The sequence below is a fragment of the Crocodylus porosus genome, unplaced genomic scaffold, assembly GCF_001723895.1.
Source record: "Crocodylus porosus isolate Cpor-Errol unplaced genomic scaffold, CroPor_comp1, whole genome shotgun sequence".
In the NCBI taxonomy this organism is placed as follows: domain Eukaryota; kingdom Metazoa; phylum Chordata; order Crocodylia; family Crocodylidae; genus Crocodylus; species Crocodylus porosus.
Window position 1 is genome coordinate 45,689,525 of NW_017728918.1, and position 18,869 is coordinate 45,708,393.

Here is an 18,869-nt window from a genome sequence, read left to right on the forward strand (position 1 = left end):
TGATTAGGGACCTACTTCATTTGTGATTTCATGGATTTTTTGGAAACCGCAAAATCTGCAATTGTCCACAAAATTAACTGAAAAAATAAAACCTCAATAAAAATAAAAATGCAGGCTCCGCAGTGGGAGCCAGACATCCTCACTGTTTCACAGCCCACTTAGGAGGAGAAGGTGCTGGCTGTCAGGGTGGCATGAGGACCATGAGCAGCCAAGATGGCAGCTGCCAACTCATCCCTCCTCTCTCCTGGAGCCTCTCCATTAATCAGTGGCAAGAGGCAGGGCTGTCAGGAAATGCCTGCAAAAATTGGCTCTTCATGCCACATCCAAGCCATGAAAATTCTATGTCTGCCTGCAAATTAGGTAGGTCCCTACTGATAAGTATATTGCCAGTAAGATATTGTATTGTCACATCTGTGACAGTGACTTATGTCACATTAATAAATATTCAAGCTGCATTGAAGAATAACTAAAATACAGTAGCCTCTGTCTGGAAAAGGAATAATTACAAATTCAGTTCAAATTGGTGATGTGTTTATGTTTTGTTATGCATCAGCACAACCAGAGGCATAACTGATAGAATGGGAAGGGGGACAATGCCGAGCCCCAGGCAAAATCCTGCCAGATGTGCGTAGCCATGTTGGGTGGAAGAAAAAAGGAAGAGGGCTGAGACCTGGGCCTCAGTAAAACCCAAATCATAGTGTCTGGCTACGGCTGGGATGGGGTAGCCTGGGCTACTGCTGCAGCAGCACCACAGACTATCTATGGGGACTGCCAACTACTAATTCTGTTATTAAGCAAACACGTTTGTCTTCATGGAACCAAGCAAACTTGTTCCTCATCCTCTCCATGAAAAACATATGCCAGATTAGCTGGAAAGATTAATGGGGCAAGAAGTTCACCCTTTTTACTGGACTTTTCTGATGGTAATCACACCGAACAGTATCAGCTTATGAGTAATCAATCATTTATACTGAAAGAGCAGTGGTATGCGTGACCTCCCAAAAATACTTCATTACTTACTTCCTGCTCTCCCTTTATCCAGTACAGGAATATGAGAATGCACTGCAGTGAGCTCAACTGCCTTCCTTTTGTGAGTCTTTGTAACTTTATCCACATCAGGCTGTTTTCTGGTCATTTCCTCCATGAATGTCTGCAATGAAATGCTGGCTGCTCAGTCAACAGTTGCCAAGAGTAATTGGCAGCAAACACAAGTTCATACGACAGAATATCAAGGTAGAGGGATAGGAGCTACTTATCAAAAAATTGCAGTTGGAGATATAGGAGATTATCAAAGCATTAGAGTTATGTATAAAATAAGTGTTTTGCAGGCAAGAAATACTGCTCCTATGGACATCCACCAACATTGTGACAAAGCTGTTCAAGGAAGCCAACTTGGCAGTACTCCTTAGCTGTTCCAACTGCTGTGGTATGATAAACAGAAGACTGGCTCACAAAGAGCAAACCGGCTCAGATGTGCAAAGGAGTCTGCATAATGGTGCTTGTTACACTGTCAGTTCCCTGATGCATCACAAGGTCAAAGGTCACTTGAGCTTCATAGTTCATTAGGCAGGCATGGCCAGGGCACACTAGTTTCTGTAGCCAATGGCACACATGGGATGTGTCCAGAATCTTTTCCAGCTGCTTCTGACTCCTGAATTGCCAAGGACCCTTTTATAGCTTGGTCAACTGGGGAACACACACTGGTATAATTCTAGAGCAGGGCTTGAATTTACGCCTCAGAAGCTAGAGTGAGAGACAACTCCTGAACCACCCTGCAACTGCACAAAATGTGTATGTCCAGACGAGCACACACATGTAGTTTACAGTGCCTCAAAGCAGTCTGAGGCACCACAAACTGCATGTGGCATATATGCACCCATTTATCACACTAATTTGCAGCATGGTGCCAAAATTTGGCACAAATATATACTGCTGCTGTTTCTGCTGCAGCAAATGCATCCTTCTGCACATGCATGCTCATCTGGATGCAACCCAATGTGACTAAGGAACCTAAAAGGCTTTTGAAATTACTATTTGAAACTATTGCTTTTTTTCATGTTCATTGTTCTTATTCCTAAGTAGCCTATGCATGTTTTCAAGGGTTGTGGGGTGGGGGTTTTTTTGACTCCATCTTGAGTGAAGCTGGAAAAAGTCACAGGGACACAAATACAGAACTCTGTATCTGGAAAATGGATAAGATATTAAATATATACTAAAAAAACAGAACAGATTTGTGCTCGTTTATGAAACAAATTTAAGAGGTACAGGTCCATGTGAAATCCTTGAGACACATTATACTTTTTGCATGCCTTGCCTGATGTTCTTTTGCGTGCCTTACCTGATGTTCAGCAATAAGTGCTTTCACTTCCTCTATCTCCTGGGGGATGACTTCTTTATCCTTTTCACTCAAAGTAGTTTCTGCCCACTGCAACCAGGACAGTAAGGCTTCTAACAATTCCTGATTAGCAATAAGTCCAGCCAATGCTACTGCCAATCTCTGTTGATGTTGCTTAGCCCATGCTAATACCTTGATAAAAAAGTCAATTTGTGAACATTTCCATATCTTGAAGTTGCCTTTAAAAATACCCTATTCGCATTTAACCCAGAGCTTCCTCCCTCCTTTCACAGTTAAACATGTATGTTCAGATTATCAGAAGTACTGACCACCTGGTCTCCCATTTTGACCACATTCTGTCATAATCTTAATAATCAGACATTAACAAACTTTTACAACAGTGACTTCTGGCAGTACATTAAGGACCTGCTCCCACACACCGTCACTCAGATTAACAGTCCCACTGAGGTCATTGGGAATACTAGTTTGAGTAAGCAAATTAGATAGAATAGCACTCCTTTTGGACACTGCTGACTGAAGCTGTATTTCGCTACTATTGTATTTTTTAAATTCTAACACAGCTACAAAATTTCAGCTTAAGAAGCTAAGTTGCAGTCTCCACAGCATGCCCATTAACTACTTGCTGTGGCCCATAAAAATCTATTGGGTGTGTTCAGACGAGCGTGATCGTGTGGCACATTTGCAGGGCCACATACTGCACAGGTCAGTGTTCTCCACGCTGCAAGGGCACGCTGTCTGAGTGTGCACTGCACCAATTTTTTGATCCCAGGGATCAAAAAGAACTGGGGGAAAAAAACCCAGTGCCACATAGGCTCAGGCAGTGTACGCTCCTGAAAAGCAGAGCTGCTGAAAAGTGGAGCTGTGTTGCAGCTGCTTGCCAGGCTTTGCACAGCAGAATTGCTGTGGCTGCATCCCCAGGAGGCCTCCGGGACCCCAGGTAAGGCTGCTGGGACCAGCACAGTGCTGGCCCTAGCCTCCCTTACTCCATCCGGGGCAACCTTCCATGTGCCAAAGTGCAAGTGGCACGAGCATTTCCTGGGAAGAAGTAGCAGCGGCACAGAATGTGCCGCTGCTACTTGTCCCTGGGGAACCAAACATCCACACACATCTGTACGTGCCCACTGTATATTTTAGAAAACTCCACCAAATTCAATGAGGTATTTAAAAAATATTTTGGATTTCAATATCCTCTAAACATGATTATTACTAAACAAGAACAGACTGCTTTGATTTGAGCCTAAACTGTTTTGTTTTTTTCATATTAAAGTTGTCCTCTTAGACTAGCATTTTTCAAACTGTTTGGGATTATGCAGTGAAGCTGGCCACTCATGCACCCTTTCCACTGCTTCCCCTGACTACCAATTGGATGCTGCTTCCACCTGCTGCTGATTGCCACTGCTTCCCCTGCCACTGTCCTGGCTTTGCACACTTTTTAGGGACCTTTCATACTCCACAGTTCGGTAAATGTTACCTTTGATTATTAACCTGTGAAGGGGAAGGAGGTGTGGAAGGGAAGTGATTTGTAAAAGCAAACCTGACCAGCTACTTTAGTTATTCTTTACATGCTCTAGAAGACCATTATAAAAGTCTGGTTTCTCCACATAAGCCAGCTTGCATATTTGAACTGTGTAGCTATCAACAGCTGAATCATTTCCTTCCAATGCAACTGCCGTGTTAATTGCCAGCTATGCTCCCAGCATTTAAAATCTGACTGTTAACTTCTTAGATCTACTGACCTCTTCAAATCTGGCTCTGATGATTGTTATCCAGTGCTTAATGGTAGTGATGGAATCCGGATGGCAAATAGTGAGGATGGCTTCTCCCATACCTGTTGCTTTATTAAGTTCTGCTTTTTTTTCTTCCAGTTTCTTCATGAATTCCTAAATTAGAAACAATGATTTCAATTAAGTGCTGGCACCAGTTGAAAGAGAGAGAACTGAGTAACTTTAGTTTGAGTTGGGTAAATCTGGGAGGTGAAAGGCCACTTCTATAACATTCAAAGACTGATCTGATTCAAAGAGCAAGTGAAAAAGTAAGATGCAAGTTTATTTTTTTCCTATAAGAAAAAGAAAACCTAATCCATATGAAGAACAAAACTAAGGTTTAAAATATGTGCCCTGCAGCTCCGTAATGCAATATACTATATGTAGTTTTAATAGATGTGACCATCACAGCATTTCACAAGATAATGGTAATTCAGATGTGCTTTAGTAAGAGCATAGAAGATCTAGCCTTTTTATAATTTATACCAGTTTCATTATAATGAAACAATTGTTTCTTGAACAGAGGCCGAAAGCATCAGCTATGACAATACAAATGGAAAAGAAGATAGCAGACTTGATGGGTAGCACCATTCATCTGACTCAGGTATAAAAATGTAAGGCTTCATAGACATAGTTAAGTACCTGATAGTTACAGACACTGCTATCTTGGGAGTCTTATAAAAAATAGAAACATTATTCTTTTGCCATATTCTCAGTCTTTCTGCCACTGGTATTTTCACCAGAAAAGGACAGCAGGATCAAGCTAAAGCTTAAAATATAGACATTCATGGACTTATGAATATGAGGTTGACTGCCCAGATTCTTGGCATTGACACAATTTTCTTTTTGCAGATTTTAAAAAAACTATTTTAGGATTAAAGGGTTAAATTTTCCATCTATGTTATCTATTTTATATACAATTGCATGTCAGCATTTTTGTAGGGGGGCCTGTGTGTGTAGTTTAGCAGACCTTATATTAGGATTCAGCTGCCAACATCCTTCTAGTTTTGCACTGAATTTTCCATCAGAGTTCAGTTTCTTTTATGAGGGAGTTAACAAAAACTATCTCTGAAATCTTAACTCACAAAGGTTGGTATAACCTCTTCCCTCCAACCCCACTGAATATAATCTTAAATTCAAGAAGTTAAATCAAAGAAACAGTCTGTCTTCTCCTTGAAGCAAAGTGGGATGTTTGTTCAAAGTTATCTAAATATTATTAATACTGATTCAAAGACAGCTCATACTTACTATTTCTTCTAAAAGTATAGTTTAAATAAAACAACTTGCTATTTGGTGCAATTATATTCTCAAGTTAAAAATAGCTTCCCTTGCCTGTTTAAAATGCCTATGTTGATATGAAGATTGTGTTTCTCTTGCTTGATATGGAGAGTAGGCAATTTCCAAAATCTGAATTAATTTTAAATTAGTTTTTGAGTCTGAACCAAATCAGGGTTATAGTTCCAGTTCAATGATACTGAAATTTTGTGAGCTGTTCCGGCAATATTTCAGCACTAATTGGTTTCTGGAAAGTTAAGGACTATTTTAGTATCCATTTTACTTGAGAGGCTGGCAGTATTGCTTATCACCAGGCATAAAAACTGGCATACACAAGACTATATGCCTTACACTCTGTCAATTACTCAAAACCCTGATTTGCAAGAACCTAGATAAGGGCACTGAGATTTCTCTGAGCAAAGACTGCTAACTGTGTTGAATTCTGTGGTAGTTTAGTGATACAGACATATTACAAGATGATAGGTTGAGGCCAAATTCATGTCCTTTATTATCTAATGCAGTACATTAACCCACTGTTCCTCTTGGTCTTCAGGGACCATGATAAGTGGTCTAAAACTTAATTGCCTAGGACATGCAGCCTTCATTAAATCATGTGCAATCTTCAAGAAATGCTAAGTATAGGGGCATAAAAATGGAGCTTTGAGATTAAATACTTGAAAAGCTTTCAATATGTGGCATAACATAAATGTATTATAACCATTTTGCAGGAATTATAAAATGTACTATGAATGAAGGACACACTTAACCTTTACCTGAATGCAGTCACTGTAATCTAATAAACTGCGTGGGGCAAAACTCAGCACTGTTAGACACATGGACATAATCTTTTAAATTAATGTAATGTGTCATGCTTACCTTCTTGTTGTTTCCTCCCTAAACAATTTATATACGTGGTGACAGGTATCTAATTATCAAGTTAACAGCATATAACACTAATAGTAATACATTATTAATGATGTTTAAATAGGTGCCTTTCATTAGAAAATTAGGGTACTAATGTCCCTTATTAATGAAAGTAATTGGCACAATTCCTGTACCAATTTTGAGAAATATTGTATTTATGTACATATCTCCAATTTATATCATGCACAAAAAGTAATGAAAAGATTGAACCCTAACATAAGTAAAATAATACTCAACTAGACCATGTTTTCAATATCGTTATGGTTTCTTATATTATGAAGACAATTCCAAATCAAGATTGCAGTTCCTATTTAAGTCTCTCTCTAACTTCTCAAAGAAGAGTGTCCATACGTTTTCTATATGTTTAAATTAGGGCAATAGTAATTCTGCAGGTTGTCAAAAGTGTAGCATATTATTGAGGGAGAAATTTTTGGCTCATTGTTGAAGTGTCTTCAGTGTGAAGGAAGCTATTTCTTTTTAAATTCTGATGTTCATAATTTATCAAATCTGTCCATTTAAAAAATATGAATGAGACTGATGCTAAATTTCCCATTAGAGGATAATTAACAAACTGCAATCTTAGCTGAGGCTTTTGTGTGGCTTTTCATTAATTGAAGATGAAATGCAGGTTCTATTAAAGTCAATAAGAGTTGTTCCATTTATTTAACTGCGGCCAGGACTTCAATTTCATAGTCTTGTATTCTATATAAAGAATAGCAAAAGAATAAAAGCTGACATCTGGACTAAGTAAAAAGGCACAGTTCATGCTCTTACAAAGATTTTCATGATAATAGAGTCTGACGATACATATGAACCATCAGGACAGATTGGCCAGTTATTGAGCAGACCAACACTATGTTCCTAGTGTCCCTAACTTACACGGCAAACTTTTATACAATTTAACATTGCTTGTTGAACCTTGACCTCTCCCCCCTCTTGCCTTTAAGGGACCTCAGACAGGAAAGCAGCATGTGAGCATGAGGGAACTAGTGGCAGTACAACTAAGGACCACAAACCCTGATGACTGGAAATGTCAAACATTACACACATACGTCCTGATACGTATACCTGAAGTCAGGATACAGTAAACCTGTCCATGCTATAGCCAGTTAGATGGTCAAGCCCTATTCACATTCTTACTCAGTTATGTTGTTCATAAGGCATGATAAAAATGTGAGTTTTTTCTACAGTCACAATTGCATAAAAACTTTCTTAAAGCCAGTTACACATGTATTAGTATTATAACTACTATTGCAAAATTTACTTTTATTAGTTCTATTGCATGGAAGGGTTTTTTGTGGGGGGGAGGGTTGTAATTTTCTGTATGGAATGAATTGATATGCCCTTTCATTTTCCCATTTCATTACTCCAAATCCAGTTAGATGGTCTGTAATCTAATATCTTCAGTATCCATGTCACTGTAATATTTCACTGCTTAATGCAAGTGAAGCATGTCAGCTTGGTTTTTCATCATGAGAAAAGGCTAAAGGATGATGGCATCATTACAATAATACTTAGGGATGACCTTGAAAGAAAACTAGGCAATGGCTTCACTGAATGTGAATAAAGGACAAACATGCTACTGGTATTATAACATCCTGCCATCAGGGGTTACCAATTTACTTTACTTTCAAAAAGGTTTTTGACAAAGTTTCTAAGTGTTTACAACTCCTTTCAAAATACTACTTTTTGCATTACTTGCACAGTCAGACAACATGTCTTTAAAGGAACATGTGGTCTAACACTGATGTCAGAGATAGGTTGAACCAAGTTTTAGTTATTCAACCTTTAAAACTCTCATTTCTAATTATAAAAAGAGCTGTGAACCATGTCTTGTTGCTGAAGACGATGCGATATTTGAATGGGCTGGAAATATGTTGATGTATTTCACTGTACTTCTACCCTTCAGTAAATCTATCTTAAGAAGATCCTGGCTCTTCATTTATCTTTCATACCCTGTGCTGATCTATTAGTGTACGCAGAGCCTCTTCATCATCTGGGAGGATGCCATGGAAACGAAGGGCCTGCTCAGCCTCAGCCAGCCACTCCAAAAGAACATGCACAACAGAGTGAAATTCCTCTGCCTGCAAGAAAAAAACATGGCTGTTAGAGAGAGGATTTCTGAAATAGTGCAGCCTCTGGATTCCTCCCCTGCACAGCCTCTGGATTCCTCCCCTGCACAAAGAAGCTCAGCCCAGACATGAAGTTATCAGTCATGGAACAATGCAGACACGGTGACTTTCCATTAAAAAGTCAATGATATACAGCAGTACGTTTTCATAATTGTAAAAATGTCTCAAGCTTCTTAAAAATTGTAGGAAGCCTGAAAGCCTACTCGTGCTTTTAGCAATCTGATTTATAGAGCATGTGCAGCTCGGTTTAGAATGTCATGCCTTCACGGTGACAAATTACACAGGAGGTGTTTTCATGTACCAGCTGCACATACAGGAACCATATTTTCTGTGTAGCTGTAAGCATTGCTTAAGAAAAACTAACAGAGCCAGGCTGGGACTGGACCTTTCATAGGGGGAAGAGACAAAGAGCCTCACCCTGGGGTACCACCATACAAAGACTGGTCATTACTACTGTTTACATGCTTGAAGTAGTCCTGGTGGGGCAGAGCACGTTACCAACAGGATCCTTGTGCAGAGTGAGAATGGGAAACAAGTCACTTCACCCCAATGAAGGCAGTAGTTTGCATAGTCCCTTGAGATGAGAACAAGGAATCCCACTGTTCAATGTGTGATCTCCACCTCCAGCTTCTACAGTGCCCTTCATTCAGGGTTGTGACTCAATAACTTGATTCCTATTGTAAGGTCTCTGAAGCAGACACCATCCTTTGGTACAATACTCAAAGTTAAAATAATGGCCACACTATGAATAGTCTAAAGATTCTGTGCTGTCATAGCTATATCAGCAAATCCCCTAGAGAAGGCACATTCTATGACAACAGAGGGTTTGTTTATTTTGCTGACTTAACTACCTCCCCAGACAACATGCCAACGGTTTTGCTGGTATGGCTATGCAGCCTGGGTCTGTGAAAAGGTTACCCGCGCAAGTGACTATAGCTATGCTGACTAAATGTAATGGTGCAGATTAGAACTTAATGAGTGAACTCACCCTTGTTTTAGGAATGATATGACCAATACATATTTGAGAAAAGCATTTAATAGAATCATAGAAAACTAGGTTTCAGAGGGACTGCAGGAGGTCATCTAGTCAACCTCTGCTCAAAGCAGGACCAGCTCCAATTATATCAACCCAGCCAAAGCTCTGATTAGCCAGGTCGGAGAAACCTCCAAGGATGAAGAGTCCACCACCTCTCTGGGTAAGCTGCTTCAGTATTTTACCACCCTTCTAGTGAGAAAATTCTAGCTGGTATCTAACCTAAACTTCCCTTGCTGCAATCTGAGACCATTTCTCCATGTTCTGTCATCTACCACCACTGAAAACAGTCTAGCTCCATCCTCTTTTGAACCCCCCCTTCAGGTAGTTAAATCCCCCCTTATTCTTCTCTTCTCTAAACTAAATAAACCCAGTTCAGTCAGCTTCTCCTTAGAAGTCATATATCCCAGCCCCCTCACCATTTTTGTTGCCCTCCACTGGACTCTCTCCAAGTTGTCCACATCCTTTCTATAGTGGGGGGCCCAAAACTGAACATACTACTCCAGATGTGGCCTCACCAGTGCTGAACAAAGGGGAAGAATCACTTCCCATGACCTACTGGCAACACACCTATCAGCACAGTCCAGTATGCTGTTAGCCTTCTTGGCAACAAAGGCACACTGCTGGCTCATGTGCACTTTATTGTCCACTGTAATGGCCAGGTCTTTTTCTGTAGAGCTGCTGCCCAGCCAGTCAGCCCCCAGCCTGCACCAGTGCATGGGATTATCCCATCCTACAAACAGGACTTTGCATTTGTCCTTGTTTAACTTCACGAGATTTCTTTTGGCCCAATCTTCTGATTTGTCTAGGTCACTCTGAATCCTAGCCCTATCCTGCACCGTATCTACTACTCCCCCCAGCTTGGTGTCATCTGCAAACTTACTGAGGATGCACTGTATTTGCTGAACATTTTTTAAATTAAGAGTTCAACCAGTAAATGTACATATTTTCTCTATTGCTGACATTTTAAAGGCAGGATTATTTGTTGTTTTACCTGGCGGAGGGCCTGTTCCAGGCGGGTTTGCTTAGAGACTGATAGGGCACAAACAGTCTCCCAGCGAGTGCTTAGCTCCTGCATTTGGACCTTTACCCAGGAAGAGTCATCATGACTGCCTTCTATCAGTTCCCGAGCAGAACGTTTCAGAGCCTGGACACTGCTTGTCCTTTTCCCCAGCTCCTTCTGGAAAACCTAGGAAACACAAATATATCTTATGTGCTCAGTTTTATCAAGGCTTAGCTGTCTCAGATATGAAAAACAGCTGTTTTGCATAAGGATGATATGTTTACACAAGATGTTTTACTGCAGAGCGGAGTACAGTAAAAGGTCCACAGTAAAGCATCACTATCTACATGTGTGGTGTTATTAGGCTGGTTTAAACTAATTAACTCTGTCATAGGATAGTAGTGCCCAACCCAAGTACTATTCTACAGCAGAGTTATTTACTCTGCTGCAACACACGTGTAGACAGTGACGGGGGCTGGCTGGGCATAGGGGTGCTGCCTGAAGGCTAGCCCCACACTGTAACACCTTTGTGCCCCAGCCAGTGTCCCCTCCCCTACACACAGCATGCTGAGTCAGGGCAAAGCAGCTCCAGACTGGCAAGCTGACCCCCAGACTCTGCCAGCCGTGGCTCCACTGCCCCAACTCAACATGTGGCCATCCTGGGCATAGGAGCCAAGTACGTGAGGGCCTGAGGGCCCTGGTTCCCCTTTGAAAAAAGGCGGCCAGGGCCCAAATCTGAGGAATACTACGCAATATTTCTATATTATTTTATGTTGTAAAAGATGGAGTCTGTTAGGTTGAGCATGCTGAATGTAAGATATCATGTTTAGAAAGAATGACTGAGGCCCTGAGCTATTATCAGGGATCTGCATTTTCTGTTTGCTGAGGAAAACACCAATTTTCTCCTCTAGCACAGAAAAATGCAGGAAACCATGTTTCCCCTTGCAGACTGGCAGGGAGGGTGATCAGAGGCATGCATGTGGCCTGCAAGCAACAGTGGAGAGCAGCTCCCACAGCTCCATCCAGTTAAGTCTATGGAGTGGGGGGAAGGGATGTGTCAAGGTGAAGAGAGGGGAACTGGTCACATGTTTGGGGGAGCAGTAGGGGCACAGGCGATATGTCAGGGAGGCGAAGGAGTGCAGGCAATGAGCAGAGAGGGGTAAGGAGGCCAAAGGGATGTGGCACGGGGTGGGGAGAGTCACATGACCTCTGAGATTTCTGTGCCCACTGCATGGCTTGGGGTGCAGGGCTGCATCCAGGTCAGACCAGCTCTAGGCAGGAGCTGCTTCCATGGCTGAGTGGTGGAACCCAGTGCGGGTGGGAGCGCTGTGCCGCCATGGACACCAAGGTGAAATGTGGAAGTGGTGGAGTTGCGCCCCGGCTGCCACTGGGCAGGCAGGGGGCATCTTACTTTGGTGGCCATGACAGCGCAGCACTCCCTCCTGTGCTGGGTCCCGCCCATTGGGCCACAGAGCTGGTCTGACTCAGGTGCAGCCCTTTGCCCCAATTTGGGTGCAGAAATCTGAGGGGGGTTATGCCCTCCATCCCCGCCATGTTGCCTGTGCCCCCTCCCGCCCCCCATCATCTTGGGCCCATCCCCCACCCCCTGGCAAAATAAAAGTTGGCACCTATGGACCCAGGCTCACGTGCAAATGTGGCACCCAGAAGCAATGAACTCCAGCACAAACTGTGCCAGAGTTTATTGCTTCACATTAACAGCACATGTAGATGTGCCTGGAGAAAAACTGAGACTTAGCTGAGCTCACATCTTCCTTCATTCTCAGTTTGGAGGAAATTATTCTATTTTATGTGTGTATGTGGGCATCTTCCCCTTGGGAACCTTCTCAGCTTCAACCCTATAACACTTATATTAGAAGGCTCATTCAGTTGTGAGTGAATTAATCTATCCTTGGAAGACAGGAAGATGTTTGTAAGCAACCTCTGAACTACTTGTCTCAATGCAATGCATGGACAATCTGGTCATTTTGACATATAAGTTTCAATTGCCTTTCAAAGCAATTGATCCACTGACAAAGTGATGAATGAGCAAGTCTGTCCCAATAGGCACTGCAGTCAAATAAAATGCTAATGATTAGGGCGCAGGGTTAAAATAGTAAAAATATAAATGAAACTCCATCTGGTGGTTTGATGAGTAGGACTGTAGATCATGCCACATATTTCACATATTTATGTGACAGCATGTTCAGGTTAAGAAAAGGAACCATCTCCAATTACACAAAAGAACTGTTAACATGATATGGCACTTACATTATACTGAGTCACTGACAATGAATTACTTGCAGTGCACAATGTGACTGTAGCACCGGGTCCAGGACATTTATGCTATTTATGATATATTCTTTTAATTGGAGGGCCAAATATTTTCTCCTAGCCTAAAGCATGCTTAAACAGGATTTGGAAAATAGGATACAGTGGTAAGCCGGGCAGGGAAGAAACTGATTCCCACCCCACATGCTGTTTTGCATTTGTTAGTGTAGCTTTTGAGCATGGTAAACTTCACAACAGTTGATCCTACACGTGTACTGGACTGAACCTACAGAATAGTATATTTGTGGTATTCTGGTCTGGCTCTCCAGTTAATCACTGTCTCCTGAAACCTGTCTCTATGCTATAGTAAATGGAGTCATGGTGTGCAGACCATCCTTACTGATTCTCTGTTTCCCTGCCTCTCAGGAATTCCAACAACATATCTGCTGCTCATTTGTCAGCAGGAAGAAAAATCTCTCTTGCAATGCAGAAAAGCAGGGAGGGAGGAGGAAGTACTATGAAATCCAGTCATTAAACAACACTTTAAAGCAGATGCAATTAATAAAAATTATGTTCCCACGATCAGTGAGATTTTCATGTAGCAGGATCCCAATATAACATTAGGCAAGCATAGATACCTGGATGCTTAGGGTGAATATACTGATTTTGTCTGTGGAAATCAATGGAGTCATGCCAGTTTGCACCAACTGATGATCTAGCCCTTAAAACAGTAGGTCTCAGTGTCCAAGTACCTTGTCTGACATCCATGTAAGACACCCCTTAAGAATGATACATACAATAATTACAGGACACAACTGCAAAATGCAAGTTGGGATTCCTAGACGCAACACACAAATGCACTGTACAATACACATAGTGCCAGCAAATTATTTAACATTTGGAGTTTTTTTCCAACTATATTTGATAGCATTTTGCATTGTAGACTGTACCTCTTTTGTGTCTATATGTTTATGTTAAATGGGTTTTTTTGAGATTATAACATTATGCTCCTAAAAATTAAAATAATCAAAAATATATTAAAATGGTTCTATCCAATCTAGTATTAAAAAAAGAAAAAAAGGAATAATTAGTTTGGAATTACTTTGTGATTATCAATCAAGTTCATCACTAAATCGATGTCTCCATGTACTGGCTGATCTTCTGCCAGCTGAGGTTCAATTTTATATAACCAATCAATGAGAGCCTGCAGAGCATCAGTAAATTGTCCAGAAAATAACAGGGCTTCCTCCAATTTGTTTTGTCTGAGGAAAAACAAAGAAACAAAGCAAAATACCAACTCCAGTGAAAAACTGTTTATATGCAATAAAGAGGCAACAAAAATTGCAGTCACTGACAGAAGCTAAGAAATAACTTTTTTTAATTGTTAGTGGGGAAAAAAAATATTAAAAACCCTTTGGGATTATGGTTGAAGCCAGTAAGAAGGGATATAGGTGCTTCTCAGAACTCCCTAGCATGCGAGGAAAATTAACACTGCTCCACTTCTCAGAAGAGAGCAGCGTGGAGCTCATTTAAGTATACTTCTCAATGTTGTGATCGTTAGTGGGGAGAACAGTGGGCACCACCTCCCAGACCAACTCTGTACTACTAAAGTGCCCATTCTGAGAGATTCACAAATGCTGGGAAGACGACATCCCTGGTCCATCCATTCTGCCACTTTTAAAGAGAGAAGCAAACCAACAATAGCTTCCCTCATCCAGCATAAAGAAGGTGACAACAATGAAGGAGACAAAGGCTACTTATAGCCATAAGAAAACAGAACAAAAATGGTGCTGTACTTTAAACTGAGCATAACCCTGTGCAGAGCCCAGCACATGCCCAGAGGAGGCATCGCATTTGTCTGACCCAACTTGCCCAATGTCCGTATAGATCAGGTGCTTCAATGGGGCTTTTTTGGCGCTTTTATCTAATAGCTGATAGAATCAGCTATTGAATAAAAATGCCAAATAGCCCTGCTGAAGTGCCTGATTTATACAGGCACTGTGCAACCGGGTCAAACTAACATGCTGTCTCTTCTGGTTTTGCTTTTTCACATGTTAGCAGCCAAAGACAACAATCCCTCATCTAATTCACCCCTGCAAATCACCTTTAAAATAACAAAGCTGGGTTTTCATATTACCTTTCCACAGATTTTCCACAGATTGTATCCCATTTATCCCTGAGCTCACTTAGCATATCATCCAGCTTTAAATTGTCATCAGCCAAAGTGGTTTTCTCCTTCAGCGAGCGGCCTGTCCTATTTGTGGTGTCATATACAGAATGTTTGGCTCCAAGAGATTTCTGGAACTCCTGTATAAATGGAAGGAAGAGTAAAAAACTGTACAGCATTAACTACTTATTGGCTTTAGCTACTTAATCTTTTCATGCTGTCAACTGAGCACCTTCCCATGCCTCAGACTCTCCTCATAAGACCTGTTCTATTGACCAATAATCATGCACATGGCTCTCCTCTGGACTCTCTCAAGCTTTTCGACATCCCTTCTAAATTGCAGAGCCCAGAATTGGATGCAGTACTCCAGCTGTGGCCTCACCAAGGCTGAGTAAAGCTTGATTCTCGCTCACATGACGCATAGATTCCTAGCAGGGCTTGCTTGCAAATGGGGGGCAGAATAAGACCCTTTGAGAAGCAAATGAAATCCCAATCATGTAGTTTAGGATGGGAACATGCCATCCGGCGGGAGGAAAATATATGTTCTATGAACTGGGAAGACAAATGATTAAAACTTCTATCACAAAGGTCTGCTCTGACTTCACAATATACAGAGCTGTATTCAGCAAATGGTTATTTCTTGCTACCACTAAGGAAATGGGATGAAACACATCATCTTACACCCCCAAAAAGCTAAGGAAAAGTTACACTTAAAAATTAAATAAAAGCAGACTATATAAAGACAAAAGTAAAAGTCTTCAGAAAACACCGAAGTTTAAAATAAATTACATATAATTAAAAAATACATGGGTTAAAATATGTGGGGAAACAGTGAAAAATAATTAGCCTCACATTTTGAAAACCAAGCAAACATTTTTGTGTGTCTTAAAGTCTTGGACCAAAGTAGTTTTGGTACAAACCTAGTTGAAAGAGAACCTGAACCATATCTCCAATGCTAAAACATTATATTTATTAGTAAATCACTGGCAAATATGAAATGACCTGTACCTTCTCAGAACACAAAAAGGAGAGGGTGATGGGGACAGTCATTACTCCATTGGGCTAAATGCAATATTAAAGTAGGCGTAACTTAGGTCACGTGCACGTGGCGTCCTGCCTGATCCTGAGTCACTGCTAAGAAATTAAGCCATGCTTGCTCACTCTCAGGCACACCAAAAACAAACAAATAGGTGGAATAAAAAGCTTGGGAGTACCCAAAGTAGTGTCCCTTGGTGCCCTTTCCAGCCAAGCACTCTGTTTCGGGAGAGCCTGTGTGCAACTCTCAGCACTCACTTGAAGCTACACCTGAGGTGTCCATTGTGTCTCTGGTGCACTGGGCAGGGCCTACTGTATGGTAGACCACTGATGGTCCCAGAGTCAGGAAGGAGGCTGTGCAGACATTCCCTTAAGTCCTCCACACTCTTTCAGATTTCAAATTTCACACCCTTACTGGTAGTCCCTTCAATACTAACTTTTTAAATACATTTTTTAAAAACATCTTTTTTTCTTGGAAAAGAAGTAGCCAGCTAAGCACAAAACAATGTGAAATGGACCCGTTTACATATACACACAGGCATTTCTTCTTACAATAAACCAAGAGTTTTTCAAAGTATTTCTAAAATGGAAAAAAAATCCCTCCAAACAGACCTTTGAATAAAAAGTTGTTTTACCCACAAACTTCTTAACAACCATTTGAACAGTCCCTGAAATGCCCTTTTCTTTGATGGGATTTGTTAATCACTCATTCCTACATGTGTTGTTTGACTTGCATAGAAAGACCAAATTAAGTAGCTGCCAGAAAAAAGATCATACAGTAAAAGGGGATGAACAAAAGGCTTTATTTAATTCATTCTTCCAGGCATAGTCTGCACATGCTTTGCCTCTCCCTTGATTTCGCTAGGGTATAAGTAAAGAATCATTTTGGGCATTTGTATGAGTCATCTCAGTTGTCAATGGCAGAGAGGTGAGATGAATGAAATCTTTCATTAATAATTGAGTATCTGCCCTCCTTCTCAAGAAGATAGATAGGTACTTATCTTCATTGGCCAAACCTACATAAATACACTGTCAGGAATATCCTGCACTAGAACACGAATGGATTAGGTGACCTAATAGGATTTTTTCATGTCTGATTTCTAAAAATAATATATAATGATAAAAAACAACTCATAAATAGCCATGAATAACCCCCCAGAAATCCCTGGCAACATACAACAAATATGAGAGAGAACCAAAGAACATTTTATCTTAATTTTTTTCTTGGCAATAACCACCTGGCAAAGAGTGCGAAAGAGTTGCTGCTCTCAGCACACACAGAGCTTCAATGCACACCCTCATTTCAGATAGTAAAACCATTAACTAAACAAAACAAGGACAGTTTCAACGCTGGCTCAGAAGCTCCTGTTCTTAAAAGACAAAGGCAGACAGAGTTCAGGAAAGGGACACAACATATGAGCATGGAGATTATGCGACTGAAGAGCCCAAGCCTTACTAAAAGTATTTCTGTCTTGATTTGACATGTAAACACACTAAGGATCAAGTTCTAGTTTACCTTTACCTACCTTGTGTAATACTTACACATCCAAATGTAGTCACATAAGAAAGAATCAATTTTGGCATTGACACAAATTTTAGATTTTATTTTCCTCTTTTTAGCTATGTTTGCCCCATCTTTACCATTCTGAGCTGATTCAGGAGCTCCACTGGGGCTGTGGAAGTTAGGCATATAACTCCATTTAAATTTCCAAAATTGACATTGAAGAAACACCATGACTAGCAACTTTTGGAAGGAGGATAGTAGCTCACTCACCTTCTAGCCCAACTGCCTTGCCCAGACAACGGAAAACCGATTCTAGTGTCCTTTCACCCAGAGGAGGTTTTAAACTACATCTCCCACTTTCCAGAAAAGTGCTCTAACAATCAGGCTATACAGTAGGCTTTCCCCAAAGCTCCCTTCAGCTCTCCTCTTGAAGCTGACCCACAGAACAGCCAATGGGGATGGTATATAGAACCAAGAAGAAAACAAGCCAGAAGAAGAATTGCTCAATGTCATGCACACTGTCCTAGTAAGGAAGATACCTTGGCTTCCGGCTGCAGCCCAGCTCCTGCCTCCCCCGTTCCTTCTTCTCCCCTCACTCTTTTGGGAACAGACATGGAGTTATCTGTCTACCCTGTTCTTCCCACGAGGGCCAGCACAGCCACACAAATGAGAACAGAATCCATATGCTGCATTAATGCTATTCTTGGCACTTATGAGATTACATCTGAATGTAGTACAGCAACGAGAGCGTCTTGTGCGCTTGCTGTACCTCCCACCACTATGCCAAGCTGATGGGCTGCCCCATGGTGTCCAACACCATCCGTTGGTCCCGTAACATTTACATTGAGCACATCAGAAGCCATCGCCAGTACACTGACCCCACCAGATTGACCACGGCTGGATCAGACCCAGAGGGGACCACCTGAACCTCTCTCTGCACCCGATGGATACCAAGAGGAATCTTCAATGACAGACCACTCCACTCCACCCGAAGAGCACCCCCACAAAAAGACTCTATTGACTGAGAAACTTCAACCTACCTCCTCCACCATCACAGACCATTGTACAGATTTGTGTGTATCTATCTTCTTTCTATCTCAGTGTTGCAACCCCCCACTCCCTCCTCTTTCCCCACCACCTCATTTAGCTGGCTAACATTGTATTTCCTGTAACCCAGTTGCATTCTCCTCCTCACCGCCATCCTTCTTAGGTTGGTCCCTTGCTCATGAGCTCTGTATTTCCCTTCTGCCTTTACCATCTTTTTGGTTCATGATTCTTAACATTTACTAATAAAATTCAGTCTAAGGGCACCTGTACACGTGACAAAAATTGCTTGCTTTATGGTTTAATTACATCATGCTGTACACGTACAGGGATTTTTTTACAGTTATAAATGAGTTTGGTACATT

General features: G+C 41.3%; 1 protein-coding gene across 15 annotated transcripts in view; it reads right to left on the minus strand.

Moving 5' to 3' along the window:
* DST (dystonin) overlaps positions 1–18,869 on the minus strand; it is a 478,409-nt gene that overhangs the window by 19,620 nt on the left and 439,920 nt on the right. For all 15 annotated transcript variants that reach the window (XM_019537571.1, XM_019537570.1, XM_019537564.1 and 12 more), the window contains 7 exons: positions 14,892–15,061; positions 13,857–14,016; positions 10,478–10,672; positions 8,274–8,402; positions 4,093–4,236; positions 2,339–2,527; positions 1,021–1,150 (listed from right to left, as the gene is read on the minus strand). In XM_019537571.1, the coding sequence (XP_019393116.1) occupies positions 1,021–1,150; positions 2,339–2,527; positions 4,093–4,236; positions 8,274–8,402; positions 10,478–10,672; positions 13,857–14,016; positions 14,892–15,061 (1,117 nt within the window). The remainder of the gene's footprint in view (positions 1–1,020; positions 1,151–2,338; positions 2,528–4,092; positions 4,237–8,273; positions 8,403–10,477; positions 10,673–13,856; positions 14,017–14,891; positions 15,062–18,869) is intronic.